This window comes from Eriocheir sinensis, chromosome 23, assembly GCF_024679095.1.
Source record: "Eriocheir sinensis breed Jianghai 21 chromosome 23, ASM2467909v1, whole genome shotgun sequence".
NCBI classification, from domain to species: domain Eukaryota; kingdom Metazoa; phylum Arthropoda; class Malacostraca; order Decapoda; family Varunidae; genus Eriocheir; species Eriocheir sinensis.
Genome location: NC_066531.1, coordinates 2120622 through 2144037, shown reverse-complemented (window position 1 = coordinate 2144037; position 23416 = coordinate 2120622). Strand labels below are relative to the sequence as shown.

General features: G+C 46.2%; 2 protein-coding genes and 1 long non-coding RNA gene across 53 annotated transcripts in view; 2 read left to right on the top strand and 1 right to left on the bottom strand.

Moving 5' to 3' along the window:
* Window positions 1-790: 790 nt before the first annotated feature.
* On the top strand, window positions 791-19095 carry LOC127002343 (kinetochore protein NDC80 homolog). Of its 2 annotated transcripts, none has more exons than XM_050868185.1 (13): window positions 791-919; window positions 3635-3733; window positions 4965-5153; window positions 6184-6367; window positions 7136-7256; window positions 7832-8031; window positions 9192-9341; window positions 10326-10451; window positions 10946-11092; window positions 13605-13850; window positions 15051-15158; window positions 15913-16028; window positions 17568-19095. In XM_050868185.1, exons 2-13 carry the CDS (start codon window positions 3651-3653, stop codon window positions 17755-17757), a joined length of 1860 nt encoding a protein of 619 aa, XP_050724142.1. In that variant the 5' UTR covers window positions 791-919; window positions 3635-3650; the 3' UTR covers window positions 17758-19095. The 2 variants fall into 2 exon arrangements, with proteins under 2 accessions (XP_050724142.1, XP_050724141.1); XM_050868184.1 differs by lacking the exon at window positions 791-919 and adding an exon at window positions 950-1071.
* Window positions 19096-19245: 150 nt separating this feature from the next.
* On the bottom strand, window positions 19246-20743 carry LOC127002361 (uncharacterized). Of its 50 annotated transcripts, none has more exons than XR_007756050.1 (4): window positions 19890-20743; window positions 19746-19817; window positions 19656-19691; window positions 19246-19601 (listed from the first exon to the last, which is right to left on the bottom strand). It is a non-coding gene; the product is annotated as an uncharacterized LOC127002361 (long non-coding RNA). The 50 variants fall into 50 exon arrangements; XR_007756073.1 differs by having other exon boundaries at window positions 19764-19817; XR_007756056.1 differs by having other exon boundaries at window positions 19746-19871; window positions 19908-20743.
* A 2253-nt stretch (window positions 20744-22996) lies between these two features.
* The window catches only part of LOC127002339 (uncharacterized), a 33631-nt gene continuing 33211 nt past the window's right edge, over window positions 22997-23416 (top strand). The window contains exon 1 of the mRNA XM_050868158.1: window positions 22997-23113. The gene's annotated coding sequence lies outside the window, so the exon portion shown is untranslated. The remainder of the gene's footprint in view (window positions 23114-23416) is intronic.

The window sequence follows — 23416 nt, the reverse complement described above, 5'->3', positions numbered from 1 at the left end:
GAGTTTCACGTAAAATAAAATAAAATATATATACGATTAATGACGCCCCGCCGGTGCTAGATTATCGTACTCAGCGCATATATATATACCGGTTTCTGACGCTTAACTATTTAATTATTGCCAAGAAACATCAGGAATTAACTATTTTAACGATATATATAAATGAGTCTAGTTATTGGGCCCCAGGAAACAGTTTTTGGGTCGGAGGTCGGAATTATGAGAGGCTGAGTACGATAATTTGGTAACGTTGGTATATATCACAAGAATATGGAACAGAAGAAAAAAGAAAACAGAACAAAACTAAAAGACAACAACGCCAAATCAACAATCAAGAATCAAGAATAAGACATAAGTGGGAGCCGTTACATAGACTATCCCACTGCATTCCCTACTGGACTGGATAGCATTTCCCGGTCTCTGACGCCTAGCTATTGCCAAGAAACATCAGGAATTAACTATTTTAACGATATATATAAATGAATCTAGCTATTGGGGCCCAGGAGACAGTTTTTGGGTCGGAAGTCGGAAATATCAGAGGCTGAGTACGACAATCTGGCTCGCTCTTGCTCTTGCTCTTGCTGTATAGTGACCCGTTGGAGAGTCCAGCCTTCATAACCTGTACAAATAAAACAAAACAAGCAGTATCCATAACAAATCCTCCAATTTCCTATTTCCTACACACCACATCTATTCCAGAAAACTCTTAATGGCGGCTATAATTCGCTCTCGGGGTGGATGTACAGCAAGAGCAAGAGCAGGATGGTGGCTCCGTTGCAAAGGCTGAAGTGACGTCATCGTTTGTTGACATATTTAAAAGTAAGCGTCCCGATACCCAAGTGTTCGAGGCACCAACCCTAAGGAAACACTGCACTCCGGGACATTCTGGGCCAGGAGAGGGATTCATTAAGGGCACAGGGAGGTAATGGCAACAGGAGTTTGTAGGAATATATTCAAAAAGGTGTGAATGTCCCAACACCCTGATACCCAAGTGTTCGAGGCACCAACCCTAAGGAAACACTGCACTCTGGGACATTCTGGGACAGGAGAGGGACTCATTAAGGGCACAGGGAGGTAATGGCGATAGGAATTTACAGCAATATGGGAGTTGATTTAATTCGCCGTCCAACACAGGGGCCTCGTAGTCGCCCGAGCCAAACTGTTCAACCTTCTCGGGGACTATTTACGAGAGGGTAGCCTGCTTTCAACTGCACATTCCCCTTGATCTGGACTAATGATGCGCGGGGCAGCCATAGGACAGGTGCATAACGCGTATTTGAGTTGGCTGTTGGGGGGGGACGGAGGAGCCGAGTGTATATATATGTTTTTTGAATGAGTCTGTTGTACCGCAGTCTGTTGAGGGAGGCTGTTCCAGTGGTGTGTGGTGCGTGGAAAGTGTGCGTGCTTGTGTGCGTCAGTGTTGGTGTGATGTGTTTGGTATGTGTGTGTGTTACGAGTTTGTTGAGTGTTTGTGTTGTGTAGGTGTGCCTGTGGGTCGATGTGAGTGTTTGTGATCTTGTACATATAAGTGTAAGTCTGTGTGCTTGTCTGTGTATGTGGTCTGTGTGTATCTGTTGTTTGATCCGTGATGTGAGTGTTTGTGATCTTGTATATAAGTGTAAGTCTGTGTGCTTGTCTGTGTATGTGGTCTGTGTGTATCTGGTGTTCGATCCGTGATGTGATGTTTGTGATCTTGTACATATAAGTGTAAGTCTGTGTGCTTGTCTGTGTATGTGGTCCGTGTGTTTCTGGTGTTTGATCCGTGATGTGAGTGTTTGTGATCTCGTACTTAAGTGTAAGTCTGTGTGCTTGTCTGTGTATGTGGTCTGTGTGTATCTGGTGTTTGATCCGTGATGTGAGTGTTTGTGATCTTGTATATAAGTGTAAGTCTGTGTGCTTGTCTGTGTATGTGGTCCGTGTGTATCTGTTCTTTGATCCATGTTGTGATGCCAGGCGTTCGAGTATAATTGTCTGTAATGAACCTAAAGCTGCCTTAGTGTTCATTTGTTCTAAGCTATCAATGTTTCTGTGTGTGTGTGAGTATCCGACACCATGGAGGTGTATTCCAGTGTTGGTCTCACAAGTGTGTCATGAGCTATGTGTTTACTGTCAAGTGTGCAGGAACCGCAGTGTTCTGATATGGTCTGTGTGGGTGTTGAATTTCAAGTTAAGAACATAAGAAGAACATAGGGAAACTGCAAGAGGCCGGGAGGTCTACATAGGGCAGCTCCACAATCCCCCCCACTACTCACTTAGTTGAGAGATGGATACCAGGGTACTTGTGTGTGTGAACTGATTCTAAGCCTGAATTGTGGAGATGTGAGTGTGCTGTTGTGCGCTCTGGTGAAGCCAAAAAACGCTACTTTTCGACGCGACATATCAAGGTGTGTGTGAACTGATTCTAAGCCTGAATTGTGGAGATTGTGAGTGTGCTGTTGTGCGCTCTGGTGAAGGCAAAAAACGCTACTTTTCGACGCGACATATCAAGGTGTGTGTGAACTGATTCTAAGCCTGAATTGTGGAGATGTGAGTGTGCTGTTGTGCGCTCTGGTGAAGCCAAAAAACGCTTCTTTTCGACGCGACATATCAAGGTGTGTGTGAACTGATTCTAAGCCTGAATTGTGGAGATTGTGAGTGTGCTGTTGTGCGCTCTGGTGAAGGCAAAAAACGCTTCTTTTCGACGCGACATATCAAGGTGTGTGTGAACTGATTCTAAGCCTGAATTGTGGAGTTGTGAGTGTGCTGTTGTGCGCTCTGGTGAAGGCAAATAACGCTTCTTTTCGACGCGACATATCAAGGTGTGTGTGAACTGATTCTAAGCCTGAATTGTGGAGATGTGAGTGTGCTGTTGTGCGCTCTGGTGAAGGCAAAAAACGCTACTTTTAAATCGACGACATATCAAGGTGTGTGTGAACTGTTTCTAAGCCTGAATTGTGGAGTTGTGAGTGTGCTGTTGTGCGCTCTGGTGAAGGCAAAAAACGCTTCTTTTCGACGCGACATATCAAGGTGTGTTTTAACTGATTCTAAGCCCGAATTGTGGCGCTTGTGAGTGTGCTGTTGTGCGCTCTGGTGAAGCCAAAAAACGCTTCTTTTCGACGCGACATATCAAGGTGTGTGTGAACTGATTCTAAGCCTGAATTGTGGAGATTGTGAGTGTGCTGTTGTGCGCTCTGGTGAAGCCAAAAAACGCTACTTTTCGATGCGACATATCAAGGTGTGTGTGAACTGATTCTAAGCCTGAATTGTGGAGATGTGAGTGTGCTGTTGTGCGCTCTGGTGAAGGCAAAAAACGCTTCTTTTCGACGCGACATATCAAGGTGTGTGTGAACTGATTCTAAGCCTGAATTGTGGAGATTGTGAGTGTGCTGTTGTGCGCTCTGGTGAAGGCAAAAAACGCTTCTTTTCGATGCGACATATCAAGGTGTGTGTGAACTGATTCTAAGCCTGAATTGTGGAGATGTGAGTGTGCTGTTGTGCGCTCTGGTGAAGGCAAAAAACGCTTCTTTTCGATGCGACATATCTGTGGAGGATGGGTTGAGGGAGAGAAATAACATCTACACGACAGGATCCCTAACTCATAAGATCAGATTGAAAGACCAGCTGCCCCTTTTATATTGATGATGGTTTGTTTTTTCAGAACCAGCACCGCCAGGATGAAGCGAGCAAGCTCTGGGAGAGGCAGCAGCCATCAGCCGGGGGTCCTCAAGCAAAGGAATGAAGATTTTACCCCAAACAGGTACATTTTCTTACAAACCAAACACTACCTTATATTACAATTATATTTGCGCTCTTTGACCCTCAGACAGCAGCCTCCCTAAAATGAAGTGGTTAGCACACTCAGATCACAACCGAGAGAGCCTGGGTTCGATTCCCGGGCGGAGTGGAAAACTTTGGGCGGGTTTTCCGATACCCTACGCCCCTGTCCGCCCAGCAGTGAATGGGTACCAGGTATTGATCAGGGGTTGTGTCCCGTCTCCTGGGGTCTGTTCCCTTCTCCTGTAACTCCTTCCCCTTCTGTCTCTCTCCGGCATATGACCACAGATCACAACCAAGAGAGCCCGGGTTCGATTCCCGGGCGGGGTGGAAAACTTTGGGCGACTTTTCCGATACCCTACGCCCCTGTCCGCCCAGCAGTGAATGGGTACCAGGTATTGATTAGGGGTTGTGTCCCGTCTCCTGGGGTCTGTTCCCTTCTCCTATAATTCCTTCCCCTTCTGTCTCTCTCCGGCATATGACCACAGATCACAACCAAGAGAGCCCGGGTTCGATTCCCAGGCGGAGTGGAAAACTTTGGGCGGGTTTTCCGATACCCTACGCCCCTGTCCACCCAGCAGTGAATGGGTACCAGGTATCAATCAGGGGTTGTGTCCTGTCTCCTGGGGTCTGTTCCCTTCTCCTGTAACTCCTTCCCCTTCTGTCTCTCTCCGGCCTATGACCACAGATCACAACCGAGAGAGCCTGGGTTCTGTTCCCTTCTCCTATAATTCCTTCCCCTTCTGTCTCTCTCCGGCCTATGACCACAGATCACAACCGAGAGAGTCTGGGTTCGATTCCCGGGCGGAGTGGAAAACTTTGGGCGGGTTTTCCGATACCCTACGCCCCTGTCCACCCAGCAGTGAATGGGTACCAGGTATTGATCAGGGGTTGTGTCCTGTCTCCTGGGGTCTGTTCCCTTCTCCTATAATTCCTTCCCCTTCTGTCTCTCTCCGGCATATGACCACAGATCACAACCGAGAGAGTCCGGGCGGAGTGGAAAACTTTGGGCTGGTTTTCCTTCAGTCTCTCCTTGTATGTCAATCCCTCCAGCTCTATGACCATGATGCCAGCCTCTGTATTCTTTCAAGTTTCTTAATGTGTTTACCTGGTTGTAATTTTACGGGCCTGGGGTTTACGGTCATGTGGTCCTGTCTCTGTATTTTCGTTACCAGCCTTTTGTAATTTTATTTTTCTGCATCTTATCCATTCAGGCAAAGTGTCGGCCATGCTGCTCGGAGATCCAACCTCCAGAAGATGGGTCAGGCCGACAGTGCCAAGCGAGTCTACAGCCGAGGGATGCGAGGAAGCACGGAGAACATGTCGCGCCCCTCGCTGGCCTCCTCTCGCTTCACACCAACGCGAGCCAGCACCACACCTTGGGCCCCACAGAGTATCAATAGGTATGTGTTTTCGCTGATTAAAATTACAGGTAACTCTGGATTCACGCGAGTATTGTATCCTTGAAGAGGTCATTGCGTACATCAAAAACACTGTAAATCAAACAGGAGGTAAGTTTGTACAGGTAACTCTTGATTCACGCGAGTATTGTCAACCCAGACTAGCGGAAACCGTCCAAGTGAATCAAGGAGGAGTTCCGGGGGGCAGCATGAGCCAGGAGAAGATGGCGCCACTATAAACACTTGCCTGCGCCATGACGGGCTGGGGCCAAACACCATGCAGGCCCCTCAAGCAAGCGTTATAGGGATAAGCGTAAAAAATCCTTGGTTCTCTACTCAAGGCCCTAATTTGCCGTACATCAATTTTCTACTTTACGAAGCCTTCTGGGACTATAGACATAAGCGTAAAAAATCCTTGGTTCTCTACTCAAGGCCCTAATTTGCCATACCTCAATTTTCTACTTTACGAAGCCTTCTGGGACTATAGACATAAGGGTAAAATAAATTCAAAAATGTGAAGGCAGGCTGGCTGGTGATGTACTGCAGGAAACATGGTCATTGGTGTCTTTTACGAAACATATATATTTTATTTCCCTGTTCAAAAATGTGAAGGCAGGCTGGCTAGTGATGTACTGCAGGAAACATGGTGTCTTTTACGAAACATGTATATTTTATTTCCCTGTTCAAAAATGTGAAGGCAGGCTGGCTGGTGATGTACTGCAGGAAACATGGTGTCTTTTACGAAACAGATATACATTTTATTTCCCTGTTCAAAGATGTGAAGGCAGGCTGGCTGGTGATGTACTGCAGGAAACATGGTGTCTTACGAAACATGTATATTTTATTTCCCTGTTCAAAGATGTGAAGGCAGGCTGACTGGTATTGTAGTGCAGGAAACATGGTCATTGGTGTCTTTTACGAAACATGTATATTTTATTTCCCTGTTCAAAAATGTGAAGGCACGCTGGGTAGTGATGTACTGCAGGAAACATGGTGTCTTTTACGAAACATGTATATTTTATTTCCCTTGCAGGATGTCCATGGATTCTGCCCACGGTATGTCCTCGAGGAAGGATTCACGGCCCGCCAATGACCCTGCCTTCAAGACCCAGTGCATCAACAAGATTCTAGACTTCCTGGGAAATCGATATCCGCATCCACTAACACGTCGCACGCTCCTCACGCCCTCAACCAATGACTTCATCAACATTTTCACTGTGAGTCACCAATGGCTGTTATCGATGCTGTGGTATTTCCGCGTCAAACTTGGCGATGGAGTGTGGCGACTGCGGGGGTTAGCCAAGCCCCGCACCTTCCCACACACTCTCTCAGCACATCTCCCTTCTTCCGTACCCGCCACTACCCCAAAGGCCAGTTGATCGCCACCATTCGTAACGATCAAAACAAACATATCGACTGTGAAAGTTGCTCTCAATGTGTGTTTGTTTTGCATTGTGGTTCTTCCGAAGGTGGAGTTTTGGATAAAGCTTATATAGTTAATGGCTTTTGCCCTATGATTGTTTCTTTAATTGGCGGTAAAGTACAGGGAATTTAATGCAAATCTTCCTCAGGGGGCTTCGTGGTGCAGTGGTTAGCACACTCAGCTCACAACCGAGAGAGCCCGGGTTCGATTCCCGGGCGGAGTGGAAAAATTTGGGCGGCTTTTCCGATACCCTGTTTGCCTCCCACTACGATTCTCAGTCCAGGCAAGTGTTTATAGTGGCGCCATCTTGCACTGGCTCATGCTGCCCTCCCGGAGCTCATCTTAAACCCTAGAATCTAGAGTCCGGGTTGATAGATGGTCTTCTGGGCAGCATGTGGGTAGTTTTAAGCCACTTGGCGGCGGCTGAAAAATCCCAGCTTGGTGGCGCCGGGCGGGGATTGAACTCACATCCTCCTGAACGCGGCGCCATCACGCTATCTGTTCAGCCACCGCCTCCCTTAAATACAGCAGGATATACAGCATTGTTTTTTTCCCTTTTCAGTTCGTGTATCAGCATTTGGAGTCTTCTTATGTGCTGCCCACGAGATACGAAGAGGAAATTCCGAAGTTGTTGAAGAGGCTAAATTATCCTTTACAGATGACCAAATCCTCCTTTGTTACAGGTACGTTATATCATGTTTGACCCGGTATCAGCAGGGGTCATGTTTCTTAATGGTCCCTCCAAGCGAGAAAAATGAGAAAAAATCACCCCTCACACAAACCATTTCATAATATATATCAAAGCATTTGTGATCAGATTATGTATCATCTATTTTGGGGGGTTTATATCATGGCACAAATTTGGCCTGTCACTGCTACACGGTAAAGCCACAAATTTGGCCCGTCGCTGCTACACGGTAAAGCCACAAATTTGGCCCATCACTGCTACACGGTAAAGCCACAAATTTGGCCCGTCGCTGCTACACGGTAAAGCCACAAATTTGGCCCGTCGCTGCTACACGGTAAAGCCACAAATTTGGCCCGTCACTGCTACACGGCAAAGCCACAAATTTACCTTATTTTACGTTTATTTTGAATATTTATTTTCATACAAATTTAAATTATTTGTATTTGTATTTACGTTATTTTATGTGTGTTTTGCATATATATTTTCCTTCAAAGCTACATTATTTTATTGGTATTTTGTTTATTTATTTCGATACGAATTTAGATCTTAATCCTGTATGGTCCGTTTCAGTTGGGTCCCCTCACACATGGCCGGCAGTGTTGGCCATGTTGGTGTTCCTGGTGGACATGGCCATGAGCTATAACATTTTGAGCCAAGACCCAGCTTCGCCCTTAGACCAAGATATGGAGGAAGGGGGTCCACGGAGGCAATCTCTCTTCTTCTCCCTCTACAAGTGTGACGATGACGAGCAAATATTTAGCAGTTTGGAGGTGAGTTTACCTGTTCACATGTGGGGGGGGGGGGTCCACTCACACTGGGGCTTCGTGGTGCAGTGGTTAGCACACTCAGCTCACAACCGAGAGAGCCCGGGTTCGATTCCCGGGCGGAGTGGAAAAATTTGGGCGGGTTTTCCGATACCCTACGCCCCTGTCCACCCAGCAGTGTACCAGGTATTAATCAAGGGTTGTGTCCTGTCTCCTGGGGTCTGTTCCCTTCTCCTATGATTCCTTCCCCTTTCTGTCTCTCTCCGGCATATGACCACAGATGACTAATGAGTGTTTCTAGGTTCACGGTACAGAGGAAGGGTCAAACTACCACCAGGGTCATGAAACTACTCCTGGAAATGCCCACAACTCCTGCGAAAGCCTTGTCAAATAGGTGTTCTTGGGCAGAGATATGTCTTACTAATGAGTGTTTCTTTAGGTTCACGGTACAGAGGAAGGGTCAAACTACCACCAGGGTCATGAAACTACCCCTGGAAATGCCCACAACTCCTACGAAAGCCTTGTCAAATAGGTGTTCTTGGGCGGCAAAATGTCTTACTAATGAGTGTTTCTTTAGGCTCAGGGTACAGAAGAAGGGTCAAACTACCACCAGGGTCATGGAACTACTCCTGGAAATGCCCACAACTCCTGCGAAAGCCTTGTCAAATAGGTGTTCTTGGGCAGAGATATGTCTTACTAATGAGTGTTTCTTTAGGTTCACAGTACAGAAGAAGGGTCAAACTACCACCAGGGTCATGAAACTACCCCTGGAAATGCCCACAACTCCTGCGAAAGCCTTGTCAAATAGGTGTTCTTGGGCAGAGATATGTCTTACTAATGAGTGTTTCTTTAGGCTCAGGGTACAGAAGAAGGGTCAAACTACCACCAGGGTCATACAACTACCCCTGGAAATGCCCACAACTCCTACGAAAGCCTTGTCAAATAGCGTTCTTGGGCAGAGATATGTCTTACTAATGAGTGTTTCTTTAGGTTCACAGTACAGAAGAAGGGTCAAACTACCACCAGGGTCATGAAACTACCCCTGGAAATGCCCACAACTCCTGCGAAAGCCTTGTCAAAATAGACGTTCTTGTGCAGCGAAATGTCATGTAATCCGACCCTAACTCTCTGACCTGCTGTGCAATTCTAGTTTTGTTTTGTTTCAGGAATTTTGTGAAACTTTAAAGGCTGATGAGAATGTGACAGAAAAGGATATGGAATACCTTCAAGACGAAATAGAGGCAGCTGAACGCACTTTGGAATCCTTGTCAAACACAGCCGAGGAGGCGAGACAGCTTCAACAATGTTATGTTCAGGTACGCCAGATTGATATTTTCGTCTGAGTACAGTTAGGCTGAGTTGGGATGATCCGTGGGGGCTTCGTGGTGCAGTGGTTAGCACACTCAGCTCACAACTGAGAGAGCCTGGGTTCGATTCCCGGGCGGAGTGGGAAAATTTGGGCGGCCTTTCCGATACCCTACGCCCCTGTCCACCCAGCAGTGTACCAGGTATTAATCGGGGGTTGTGTCCCGTCTCCTGGGGTCTGTTCCCTTCTCCTATAGTTCCTTCCCCTTTTGTCTCTCTCCGGCATATGACCACAGATGTTGCGCCGACTAAACCAAACTTTCCAACTGTTCCCTTCTCCTATAATTCCTTCCCCTTCTGTCTCTCTCCGGCATATGACCACAGATGTTGCGCCCACTAAACCAAACTTTCCAACTGTTCCCTTCTCCTATAATTCCTTCCCTTCCTGTCTCTCTCCGGCATATGACCACAGATGTTGCGCCCACTAAACCAAACTTTCCAACTGTTCCCTTCTCCTATAATTCCTTCCCTTCCTGTCTCTCTCCGGCATATGACCACAGATGTTGCGCCGACTAAACCAAACTTTCCAACTGTTCCCTTCTCCTATAATTCTTTCCCCTTCTGTCTCTCTCCGGCATGTGACCACAGATGTTGCGCCGACTAAACCAAACTTTCCAACTGTTCCCTTCTCCTATAATTCCTTCCCCTTCTGTCTCTCTCTCCGGCATATGACCACAGATGTTGCGCCGACTAAACCAAACTTTTCAAACTTCTCAAGTATGGTTATAGTTATCTAAAAGTAAAAACTCACTTAAAATTTACATGAAGTGAACCCTGAATATGAGTTTAAGATAATCCTCATTGATAGAGATCGTGTATGAGGTAAGATAACAGGTTTGACACGAGGAAAAACAATCAAATTTGATCAACTTTTAGCCTGTCAAGTGAATCGTCAAGACCAAGTGCTGATCCTATGTCTTTTCCATGTTTTCCAGTGCTCTGATGACTTGAGAAAGCTCCAGACATATTGCCAGAATCTACAGGTTGCCATCGACAGCAAGGCTCAGAAGCAGAAATGTACAGAACACAGGCTTGCTGAACTCGGTGAAAGGGAGATTATGGTACGTACATTTGTTTACTATTATTGGTTATGTGATTGTACTTTCTTTTACCCCTGGAGAATGCAGCACACACACACACACACACACACACACACACACACACACGCATTTACATATTCAGATGAAGAAATGGTGGAAAAACTCTTAACATCAATGGTACGTCCAAGACTTGAACATGCAGCATCAGTGAGGTCACCCAGATTGAAGAAAGACATTTGAAAGTTGGAAAGAATACAAAGACCAGCGACTAGATTACCGGAAACTCTGAGAGAACGTACTTATGAAGAAAGACTGGAGACATTGGGACTAACAACACTGGAGAGAGAATGTAGACGGGATATTATCTAGTAAACGGGAACTACGCGTCTACTTAAAGGACCGTAAGACCCCCTGGGCAGAGCGTGGTATGTTTTTCAGTACCCATGACGAGCCTCCCTCACTGTAAAGTAAGGAAAACACTTATAAAAGACTCAATACAACTTTTCCTTCAACAGATTTGCGAAGAGGTGGACTACTTAAGGAAGCTCCAGGCCCAGCAGAGTTTCAGCACCGCGGACTTGATGCATTTCAAAAACCACAGTCAGGAAATTGGCCGGGAAATTGAGCGACAGGAATCCATTGGCAGAGATATACAGAGCCAGGTGAGTTTGTATGGGGTGGGGTTTACATAGATTTACATAGAACATCAGACCCCATAGGCAGAGATATCCAGAGACAGGTGGGGTTTACATAGATTTACATAGAACATCAGACCCCATAGGCAGAGATATCCAGAGTCAGGTGGGGTTTACATAGATTTACATAGAACATCAGACTCCATAGGCAGAGATATCCAGAGTCAGGTGGGGTTTACATAGATTTACATAGAACATCAGACTCCATAGGCAGAGATATCCAGAGTCAGGTGGGGTTTACATAGATTTACATAGAACATCAGACTGCACAGACCACATAGGCAGAGATATCCAAAGTCAGGTGAGTTTGTGTGGGGTGGGGTTTACATAGATTAACATAGAACATCAGACCCCATAGGCAGAGATATCCAGAGTCAGGTGAGTTTGTGTGGGGTGGGGTTTACATAGATTTACATAGAACATCAGACCCCATAGGCAGAGATATACAGAGCCAGGTGAGTTTGTGTGGGGTGGGGTTTACATAGATTTACATAGAACATCAGACCCCATAGGCAGAGATATACAGAGCCAGGTGAGTTTGTGTGGGGTGTGGTTTACATAGATTTACATAGAACATCAGACCCCATAGGCAGAGATATCCAAAGCCAGGTGAGTTTGTGTGGGGTGGGGTTTACATAGATTTACATAGAAAATTAGACCACACAGACCCCATGGTCCAGACTAGGTGATCTCTAAGTGATTCTACATTAGTCAGATGGCTTCAAAACATTCCATTTCTACTCTAGTTAATATTAAGTTGAAGAAAGAGAGAGAGAGAGAGAGGGGTTTACATAGATTTACATAGAAAACAAGACCACATAGACCCCATTCTCCATGTGAGACATCTGGTGGCCACTCCATAAAATATCGCGTTTAAGTGAGAAAAAACATGTAAATTAAACATTTACAGTCACCCCCCGCCGTTCGCGGTCTCACCCATCGCGGTTTCGCGTATTCGCGGTCAACTCTCCCCTGCTTATACAAGGCCCCAGTTTCGGATGCATTGACGCTAAATAGGAAGGCAGAGAGGAGGAGGGAGGCAGAGAGGAGGGGGAAGGGAGAGAGAGGAGGAGGAAGGCAGAGGAGGGAGGGAGGGAGAGAGAGGAGGGAGGAAGGCAGAGAGGAGGGGAGGAGGGAGGCAGAGGGAGGGAAGGGAGCGGTGGGTGGAGGGCAGAGAGGAGGGAGGGAGGGAGGCAGAGAGGAGGGGGGAAGGGAGAGAGGAGGAAGGCAGAGGAGGGAGGGAGGGAGGAGGCAGAGGAGGGGAAGGGAGAGGAGGGAGAGGGAGGGGAGGGAGGCAGAGGAGGGAGGGAGGGAGGCAGAGGGAGGGGGAAGGGAGAGGGAGGGAGGAAGGCAGAGGAGGGAGGGAGGGAGGCAGAGAGGGAGGGGGGAGGGAGAGGAGGGGAGGAAGGCAGAGAGGAGGGAGGGAGGGAGGCAGAGAGGAGGGGGGAAGGGAGGCAGAGGAGGGGAGGGGAGGGAGGAGGGAGGGAGGGAGGGAGGCAGAGAGGAGGAGGGAGGGAGAGAGGAGGGAGGAGAGGAGGCAGAGGAGGGAGGGAGGGAGGCAGAGGAGGGAAGGGAGGAGGGAGAGGCAGAGGAGGGAGGAGGGAGGCAGAGAGGAGGGGAAGGGAGAGGAGGGAGGAGGGAGGGAGGGAGGAGGAGGGAGGCAGAGGGAGGGGAAGGAGAGAGGAGGAGGAAGGCAGAGGAGGGAGGGAGGGAGGCAGAGAGGAGGGGGAAGGGAGAGGAGGAGGAAGGCAGAAAGGAGGGAGGGAGGGAGGCAGAGAGGAGGGTGGGACGGAGGCGAGGAGGGGGGAAGGGAGAGAGGAGGGAGTACGGCAGAGAGGAGGGAGGTAGGAAGCCAGAGAGGAGGGAGGGAGGCAGAGAGGAGGGAGGGAGGGAGGGAAGGCAGAGGAGGGGGAGGAGGCAGAGAGGGGGAAGGGAGAGAGGAGGGAGGCAGGGCAATGGACGTTAGGTTGCTCCTGAGTGACGTCACGGTTAGACTGTGACGTCATGCTTTCCTATTGGCCAGCAGCTCACTCAGGGACGACTGCTATTGGTCGAGATTTTCTCATAGCAACATTATCGTAAGAAAAAAATTCACGCGCCGCCACACTGCAGTGTTGCCAGATTGGGCTACTTATCGCAAATTGGGCTACTTTTGGGTCTTCTGTGCTACTAAATTTTGACCCCAGGGTGAGTGTTGATTACATATTGTTGTCTAACAAGGTCTTGTCTCATTTCAGTCATTAAAAAGAACGAAAAAAACATGTTTTATATGACGTGTCAGAGGTGACTTCCCCAAATGCATATTTTCCCATAGGGTTATAGTCCCGAAGTCCGAACGAAATACCGGGGATGACTGTATATGGATTCTGGACCACACGGTATTTCAAAAACGCGTAAACCAAACTTGCGTAAATCAAGAGTTACCTGTATTCAGCTTTTTATGTATTTTCTGTGTTGATTATTATATTTTCCCCCCAAGGTCTGGCAAGCAGAATTAGAGATCTCAAAAATTCAGCCCAGCATAAGAATTTCGTTTGACCTGCTGGAGGAATGGATTGGAAAGCTGGACCTGGGTGACCTGGCCGACCTGATCACCAGTTATGAGGACGTGAATACCCACTATGATGCTTTAACCAACAAGGCGAGGGCACTCAAGAAGAATGCCAAAAAGTCCACCACACATGCCCAAAATAAGATATGGGAAATGGACCAGGAAATTATTAAGGTAAGATACGTTTTACTGGGTACTTTCAGTGGTTGGGGCACTCGACTCACAACCGAGAGAGCCCGGGTTCGATTCCCGGGCGGAGTGGAAAAATTTGTGTAGCTTTTCCGATACCCTACGCCCCTGTCCACCCAGCAGTGTACCAGGCATTAATCGGGGGTTGTGTCCCGTCTCCTGGGGTCTGTTCCCTTCTCCTATAATTCCTTCCCCTTCTGTCTCTCTCCGGCATGTGACCACAGATGTTGCGCCGACTAAACCAAACTTTCCAACTGTTCCCTTCTCCTATAATTCCTTCCCCTTCTGTCTCTCTCCGGCATATGACCACAGATGTTGCGCCCACTAAACCAAACTTTCCAACTGTTCCCTTCTCCTGTAATTCCTTCCCTTCTGTCTCTCCGCATATGACCACAGATGTTGCCGACTAAACCAAACTTTCCAACTGTTCCTTCTCCTATAGTTCCTTCCCTTCTGTCTCTCTCCGCATATGACCACAGATGTTGCCCACTAAACCAAACTTTCCAACTGTTCCTTCTCCTATAATTCCTTCCCTTCTGTCTCTCTCGGCATATGACCACAGATGTTGCGCCACTAAACCAAACTTTCCAACTGTTCCCTTCTCCTATAATTCCTTCCCTTCTGTCTCTCTCCGGCATATGACCACAGATGTTGCATGACTAAACCAAACTTTCCAACTGTTCCTTCTCCTATAATTCCTTCCCCTTCTGTCTCTCTCCGCATATGACCACAGATGTTGCAACGACTAAACCAAACTTTTCAACTGTTCCTTCTCCTATAGTTCCTTCCCCTTCTGTCTCTCTCCGGCATATGACCACAGATGTTGCACCGACTAAACGAAACTTTCCAACTGTTCCCTTCTCCTATAATTCCTTCCCCTTCTGTCTCTCTCCGGCATATGACCACAGATGTTGCGCCGACTAAACCAAACTTTCCAACTGTTCCCTTCTATAATTCCTTCCCCTCCTGTCTCTCTCCGGCATATGACCACAGATGTTGCGCCCACTAAACCAAACTTTCCAACTTTCTGGGTAGTTTATAGACACATTCTTATGTACACAATGCCTCTGATCCTGGAAAATATATGAAAATAATATTGACATTAAGTAAACTGATTTCTGCATTCTCTTAAACCATTTGTCTCTCTCATCTCTCTCTCCCTCTCTCTCTCTCTCTCTCTCTCAGGTGAAGGGAGTCCTCCAGGAGAAACAGACAGACAGCAAGAAGTTAGAGACAAAGTTACGACACAGCAAAGAAGAATTTGATGTTGCACAGCAGGAAATAACACAAGAGGTAAGGTTAAAAAATTTCTAAGTTCCCCTTACTTGTTCTTGCAGCTCCACGGTGTAGTGGTTAGCATGCTTAACCCGGTGGTATCATCGGGGATCATGTTTCTTAATGGTCCCTCCAAGCGAGAAAAATGAGAAAAAATCACCCCTCACACAAACCATTTCATAATATATATCAAAGCATTTGGGATCAGATTATGTATCATCTATTTTGGGGGTTTATATCATGGCACAAATTTGCCCCGTCGCTGCTACACGGTAAAGCCAGCTGTTCATCCTTCCTTTAACCGTGTAGCAGTGACGGGCCAAATTTGTGGCTTTACCGTGTAGCAGCGACGGGCCAAATTTGTGGCTTTACCGTGTAGCAGCGACTGGCCAAATTTGTGGCTTTACCGTGTAGCAGCGATGGGCCAAATTTGTGGCTTTACCGTGTAGCAGTGATGGGCCAAATTTGTGGCTTTACCGTGTAGCAGCGACGGGCCAAATTTGTGCCATGATATAAACCCCCCAAAATAGATGATACATAATCTGATCACAAATGCTTTGATATATATTATGAAATGGTTTGTGTGAGGGGTGATTTTTTCTCATTTTTCTCGCTTGGAGGGACCATTAAGAAACATGATCCCCGCTGATACTGGGTTAACAATACACTTTTGGTACTTGTTGTTATTTCAGTGAGCAAAGACATTTAACTTATATACAAATGGAGCTTTCTTTAGGATCTTACATACTTATCTGTACTTGTATATCTGCAGGAGCAAATGAGGCTGGAGGAGACAGAATTACTCCACAAGCAAATCATGGAGGCCCGGAAGACACCCAAGAAATCCCTCTATCAGCTGCAGCGCATCAAGGAGGAGAAAATACGAGAGTGAGTTCATGATGGGTTGAGTCTATTTATGTATATATTTATTATTGTCATCCCTTTACTGTCCAAACCCCTTATGCAAGAGTTGACCAGCATCTTCACTCTTTCATCCCTATACTGTCCAAACCCCTTATGCAAGAGTTAACCAGCATCTTCACTCTTTCATCCCTATACTGTCCAAACCCCTTATGCAAGAGTTAACCAGCATCTTCACTCTTTCATCCCTATACTGTCCAAACCCCTTATGCAAGAGTTAACCAGCATCTTCACTCTTTCATCCCTATACTGTCCAAACCCCTTATGCAAGAGTTAACCAGCATCTTCACTCTTTCATCCCTATACTGTCCAAACCCCTTATGCAAGAGTTAACCAGCATCTTCACTCTTTCATCCCTATACTGTCCAAACCCCTTATGCAAGAGTTAACCAGCATCTTCACTCTTTCATCCCTATACTGTCCAAACCCCTTATGCAAGAGTTAACCAGCATCTTCACTCTTTCATCCCTATACTGTCCAAACCCCCTATGCAAGAGTTTACCAGCATCTTCACTCTTTCATCCCTATACTGTCCAAACCCCCTATGCAAGAGTTAACCAGCATCTTCACTCTTTCATCCCTATACTGTCCAAACCCCTTATGCAAGAGTTAACCAGCATCTTCACTCTTTCATCCCTATAGTGTCCAAACCCCTTATGCAAGAGTTAACCAGCATCTTCACTCTTTCATCCCTATACTGTCCAAACCCCTTATGCAAGAGTTAACCAGCATCTTCACTCTTTCATCCCTATACTGTCCAAACCCCTTATGCAAGAGTTAACCAGCATCTTCACTCTTTCATCCCTATACTGTCCAAACCCCTTATGCAAGAGTTAACCAGCATCTTCACTCTTTCATCCCTATACTGTCCAAACCCCTTATGCAAGAGTTTACCAGCATCTTCACTCTTTCATCCCTATACTGTCCAAACCCCATATGCAAGAGTTAACCAGCATCTTCACTCTTTCATCCCTATACTGTCCAAACCCCTTATGCAAGAGTTAACCAGCATCTTCACTCTTTCATCCCTATACTGTCCAAACCCCTTATGCAAGAGTTAACCAGCATCTTCACTCTTTCATCCCTATACTGTCCAAACCCCTTATGCAAGAGTTAACCAGCATCTTCACTCTTTCATCCCTCACGCTGGTAAACTCTGGAACAATCTTCCTTCATCTGTATTTCCTCCTGCCTACGACTTGAACTCTTTCACGAGGAGGGTATCAGGACACCTCTCCTCCCGAAACTGACCTCTCTTTCGGCCACCTCTTTGGATTCTTTATAGGAGCAGCGAGCAGTGGGCTTTTTATATTATTGTTTCCTTTTTTTGTGCCCTTGAGCTGTCTCCTTTGCTGTAAAAAAAATATATATAAAAAATAGGCCTTCCAAGTGAGGTTCCATAAGGCTATTTTGACCATGTTGCTCTCTGTTTTGTGCATATATATATTTTTTGTATGCTAGGCCTAATGCAGCAGGGGTCTTGATGGTCATACTGTGTTGTTACAGGCTCGAGGGGTGCAGGAAGAGAGAAGAAGCAGCCCTCTACGATGGCGCTCAATTCCTGATGAAGATTTGCCAAGAGGTGCTTCAGTCCGTGGAGCACAAGGACAACAACATTGCAGAGTACATCAACCATTGCGATCATGAGTGTGCACAGTTCTACCAGTGGGTGGATGGTGTGCTTCAGAAGGAGTAAAGGCAGACTTGCATTAGACTCCCTTGGTTGGGAAGACAATTTTTTAACAGATAAATGCTTTGTAAATGTAGAGAGTGGTAGATTATACTTATTACCCATAACCCCTTCACTACGGCCGGGCCAAAACAGTGCCCCGCGCCGTATCCGGGATCGCCGCGCACGCCAAATTTCAAATGTCGCTATTGAATCTAACAAGTTTTCAGCCATAAACTCAACACAATCATCATGTATTATATATGAAAACATGCAGAATTAAATGGTGGACATAAAGAAACTCACTACGGCCGGGCCAAAACAGTGCCCCGCGCCGTATACGAGATCGCCGTGCGCGCCAAATTTCAAATGTCGCTATTGAATCTAACAAGTTTTCAGCCATAAACTCAACACAATCATCATGTATTATATATGAAAACATGCAGAATTAAATGGTACACATAAAGAAACTCACTACGGCTGGGTCAAAACAGTGCCCCGCGCCGTATACGAGATCGCCGTGCGCACCAAATTTCAAATGTCGCTATTGAATATAACAAGTTTTCAGCCATAAACTCAACACAATCATCATGTATTATATATGAAAACATGCAGAATTAAATGGTTCACATAGAGAAACTCACTACGGCTGGGCCAAAACAGTGCCCCGCCCCGTATACGAGATCGCCGCGCGCGCCAAATCTCAAATGTCGCTATTGAATCTAACAAGTTTTCAGCCATAAACTCAACACAATCATCATGTATTATATATGAAAACATGCAGAATTAAATGGTGCACATAAAGAAACATAGATTAATTGATGATTTTGAGATGTAAGCATAGATATAGAGATAAAATAACTTGTATATTGACAAAAGCGAGCCAAGATGTGCGTCCTTGGATATGGTACAGGGCACGCAAGGAAGCAGAATCCGCGTCCTTGTGTTGAAGGGGTTAAGTGTCTCATGTAAGTTTTATGTCTCTTCTAAAAACTGTCTTTCTCCTCTACATATTTTCTGCCACCATGAGTGCATTAAAAAAACATACTAACTGCATTAATATTCTTCATTCATCAACCCAGTAGCAGCGGGGACCATGTTTCTTAATGGTCCCTCCAAGCGAGAAAAATGAGAAAAAATCACCCCTCACACAAACCATTTCATAATATGTATCAAAGCATTTGTGATCAGATTATGTATCATCTATTTTGGGGGGTGTATCATGGCACAAATTTGGCCCGTCGCTGCTACACGGTTAAGCCACAAATTTGGCCCGTCGCAGCTACACGGTTGACACAAATTTGGCCCGTCACTGCTACACGGTTGACACAAATTTGGCCCGCCGCAGCTACACGGTTGACACAAATTTGGCCCGTCGCAGCTACACGGTTGACACAAATTTGGCCCGTCGCTGCTACACGGTTGACACAAATTTGGCCCGTCGCTGCTACTGGGTTAAGACACATGATCCCTGCATATGTTATTGTTTGTTTTATATTTTCATTGCTTGTGGTGTGGTGGTGGTATGGCGATGCCGATGTGGTGTCATCTGCCATCCAGTATCATGAGACGTCCCATCCTAATTTTCGCAGCATGGAGCCCAAAGTTTACTACCATAGAGTGACTAAGTGAAGCATCTTAATTAAGTATAAAAAGGTACCAAGGAGGACCCAAAAAGCAATGCAAAAGTGGGACAGGTCACAAGAAGAAGAAGAAGGGCAATTGTTTACATCCTAGTTATATACATACATGCTTCATTATTTGCTTTTATAGTGGAAAATATAAACTTGGGTGGGACAGATCCTGATAAGCAGACAACGAAAGACACGGTACTGGGTCGAAATTCACAATACCTGGATGTCTCACGATACCTGGATGTCTCACAATACCTGGATGTCTCACGATACCTGGATGTCTCACAATACCTGGATGTCTCACGATACCTGGATGTCTCACAATACCTGGAAGTCTCACGATACCTGGATGTCTCACAATACCTGGATGTCTCACAATACCTGGATGTCTCACAATACCTGGATGTCTCACAATACCTGGATGTCTCACGATACCTGGATGTCTCACAATACCTGGATGTCTCACGATACCTGGATGTCTCACAATACCTGGATGTCTCACAATACCTGGAAGTCTCACGATACCTGGATGTCTCACAATACCTGGATGTCTCACAATACCTGGATGTCTCACAATACCTGGATGTCTCACAATACCTGGATGTCTCACAATACCTGGATGTCTCACAATACCTGGATGTCTCACGATACCTGGATGTCTCACAATACCTGGATGTCTCACAATACCTGGATGTCTCACAATACCTGGATGTCTCACAATACCTGGATGTCTCACAATACCTGGATGTCTCACAATACCTGGATGTCTCACGATACCTGGATGCCTCACAATACCTGGATGTCTCACAATACCTGGATGTCTCACAATACCTGGATGTCTCACAATACCTGGATGTCTCACGATACCTGGATGCCTCATGACACCACACCGGCGACATCAGACAAGAGTATAAGGAGCACCATAGGCTTTCCATAGTGCCCTTTTGCATATCATTGAGTTTATTTTACATTTTCTGTGTTTTGTGTCTTTTTTAAATAGCAAGTCTTGGCACGGATGTCGAATTTGATAGTATATGACAATAGCTTGCTGACTAATGATGAAACAAATAGTTCTGTACCTTAAGACAAAAGGGAGAGGTTTAAGGAATGGAATCACTTTAATTAGTATGTAGCAGATGTAACTTGTAAGGGACAGGATGGTTTCAGTTCTGTGCTGTTTGTCCGTCACCCTGTACAGCTGGATTAAGGGCCTTTCACAGCTGTTTTGACTGTCTCCATCGTTACGAATGGCTGTCATCGCTGCTGTAGTGTTTCCATGTAACACTGGCCGATGGGGGTATTGGCGTCCCTAAATCTTGTGCATGATATTGATGTACAGCTGATCATTCCAACAACATCAATAAAGCTAATAGTTTGCTACCCAATTGTACATTTACGTTATTGATATCCCGGGCGGAGTGGAAAAATAGTTTATTGTTGCAGGTAAACAGCAAGGGAGAAGGGAGGAACATGCCATCCCAACCCCAGGCAGGACATTATACCATTAATACATGTCTGGGCAGCACCATGAAACTCAAACGATAGCTACAATTCCAGTTTATATTATGCATATCGAGTGTGTCCTTACAAACACCTGCATCCATGACTGTTCTTCCCACAAATGAGGGAGGAAAAAACAGCGATGCAGGGTTAGGAACGCAAAACCAATTGATGGATCATATGTAGATCTTAACACCATAGCCAGCGCTGAGTAAATGAAGCCATGCATTGCACACTAGTCCTCTATGCCTATGACACTCTTTACACCCGCTGAGCTGCACTTCGACCTCAGCAGGCCATCGATGGACGCCCCGCGATCGACATACTTATTTGAAGGGTTCGTGGGCGGCAGGAATCACCCACGCCCATTGAAAGAAGCATTATAGGCCTACCAACCATATATATTCATCACTTGAAATATCGCTTATCCATGGTGTGGGCGGCAGGAATCACCCACGCCCATTGAAAGAAGCATTATAGGCCTACCAACCATATATACTCATCACTTGAAATATCGCTTATCCATGGTGTGGGAGGCAGGAATCACCCGCGCCCATTGAAAGAAGCATTATAGGCCTACCAACCATATATATATATTCATCACTTGAAATATCGCTTATCCATGGTGTGGGCGGCAGGAATCACCCGCGCCCATTGAAAGAAGCACATTATAGGCCTACCAACCATATATATTCATCACTTGAAATATCGCTTATCCATGGTGTGGGCGGCAGGAATCACCCACGCCCATTGAAAGAAGCACATTATAGGCCTACCAACCATATATATTCATCACTTGAAATATCGCTTATCCATGGTGTGGGCGGCAGGGATCGCCCACACCATATGAAAGAAGCACATTATAGGCCTACCAACCATATATATTCATCACTTGAAATATCGCTTATCCATGGTGTGGGCGGCAGGAATCACCCACACCATATGAAAGAAGTATATTATAGGCCTACCAACCATATATATTCATCACTTGAAATATCGCTTATGCATGGTTGCCATAAAAAGAAACTATACAGACACAGTATCGATATCGGACTGCTCCTGCTAATTGACTAATGATTGATAGTTTTAATGTTGTAAGTTAACTGCAAAGGAGAAGGGAGGAGCTTGCCATCCCAGTACAGAGTGTGATTATACATTAAGGATATTGAGCAGAAAGGAAAATGAAGTTTGAGCTTGGAGGAGGAAGTTATGAGGTTCTTTAGAGGCTCTGGGTGTAATGGTTCCATCCTTTAAGTTTGATAAGCAAATTCTTCAATTGTCATTATTTATTTATATTTGAATAATTACTCTAAGGGTTGAGATGGCATGCTCCTCGACCGTTTTCCTTTAATGTTTACTTGCAACAATAGAGTTGAAATGAGCGTTCTTTTAGGTTCATGGCACAGAAGAACGCTCAGACTACCACCAGGGTCATGGAAGTACCCCTGGAAATGCCCCAAACTCCCACAAAGGACGAGTAAATAACGCGTTCTTGGGCGCGGCAATGTTTAAAAATATGGCCCTCGGTGGTCGGTCTATTTCTTAAGGCCAAAAAGGAGGTTAATCAAGTTCTAATGAGTGTTTATTCAGGTTCATGGTACAGAGGAAGGCTCAGACTACCACCAGGGTCACAAAAGTACCCCTGGAAATGCCCCAAACTCCCACGGAGGACGAGTAAATAACGCGTTCTTGGGCGCGGCAATGTTTAAAAATATGGCCCTTCTCTTGGATCCATCATTTCTAAAGGCAAAATAAAAGGTCAAACGCGTCTCCATGGGTGTTTCTTTACGTTCATGGTACAGAAGAAGGCTCAGACTACCACCAGGGTCATGAAAGTACCCCTGGAAATGCCCCAAACTCCCACGGAAGACGAGAAAATTACATGTTCTTGGGCGCGGCAATGTTTAAAAGTATGGCCCTTGGTGGTCGGTCTATTTCTTAAGGCCAAAAAGGAGGTTAATCAAGTTCTAATGAGTGTTCTTTTGGGTTCATGGTACAGAGGAAGGCTCAGACTACCACCAGGGTCACAAAAGTACCCCTGGAAATGCCCCAAACTCCCACAAAGGACGAGTATATAACGCGTTCTTGGGCGCGGCAATGTTTAAATAAAAAATATGGCCAACAGGTCACAAGAGGAAGAAGAGGAGGGAAGCCCCGTGACGTCAGACCAATCCAACCTTGCGAGGAGGGGAGAAAGTGAGGCCATAGAACACGGGCCATGACAGCCACTGCAGTTTCTCGTCCATAGCGTGAGTACCAGGCCCCGGGGTAATGTGCACTGGCCACCGGGGCGCGAGGTCTCAGGGGCGTTTGGTAAAGGATAGCGTCGATAATGTACAAGATGGCTACCGTCCGGAGAGGGTCTTCCCCCAAGGGTGACAAAATGGACCTGACCCAAATACCGATTGCGACCTCGCAGTCATTTTCTGGCCACGGAGGGGGACGGATGCATGCTCGGGGCGGGGCCGGGGCAGGGCGGGGCAGGCATGGGGGGAAATGGGGTATTGGTATAGAATTACACCCGTTTACCGTTGATGAGGTTCCTTTGTGCC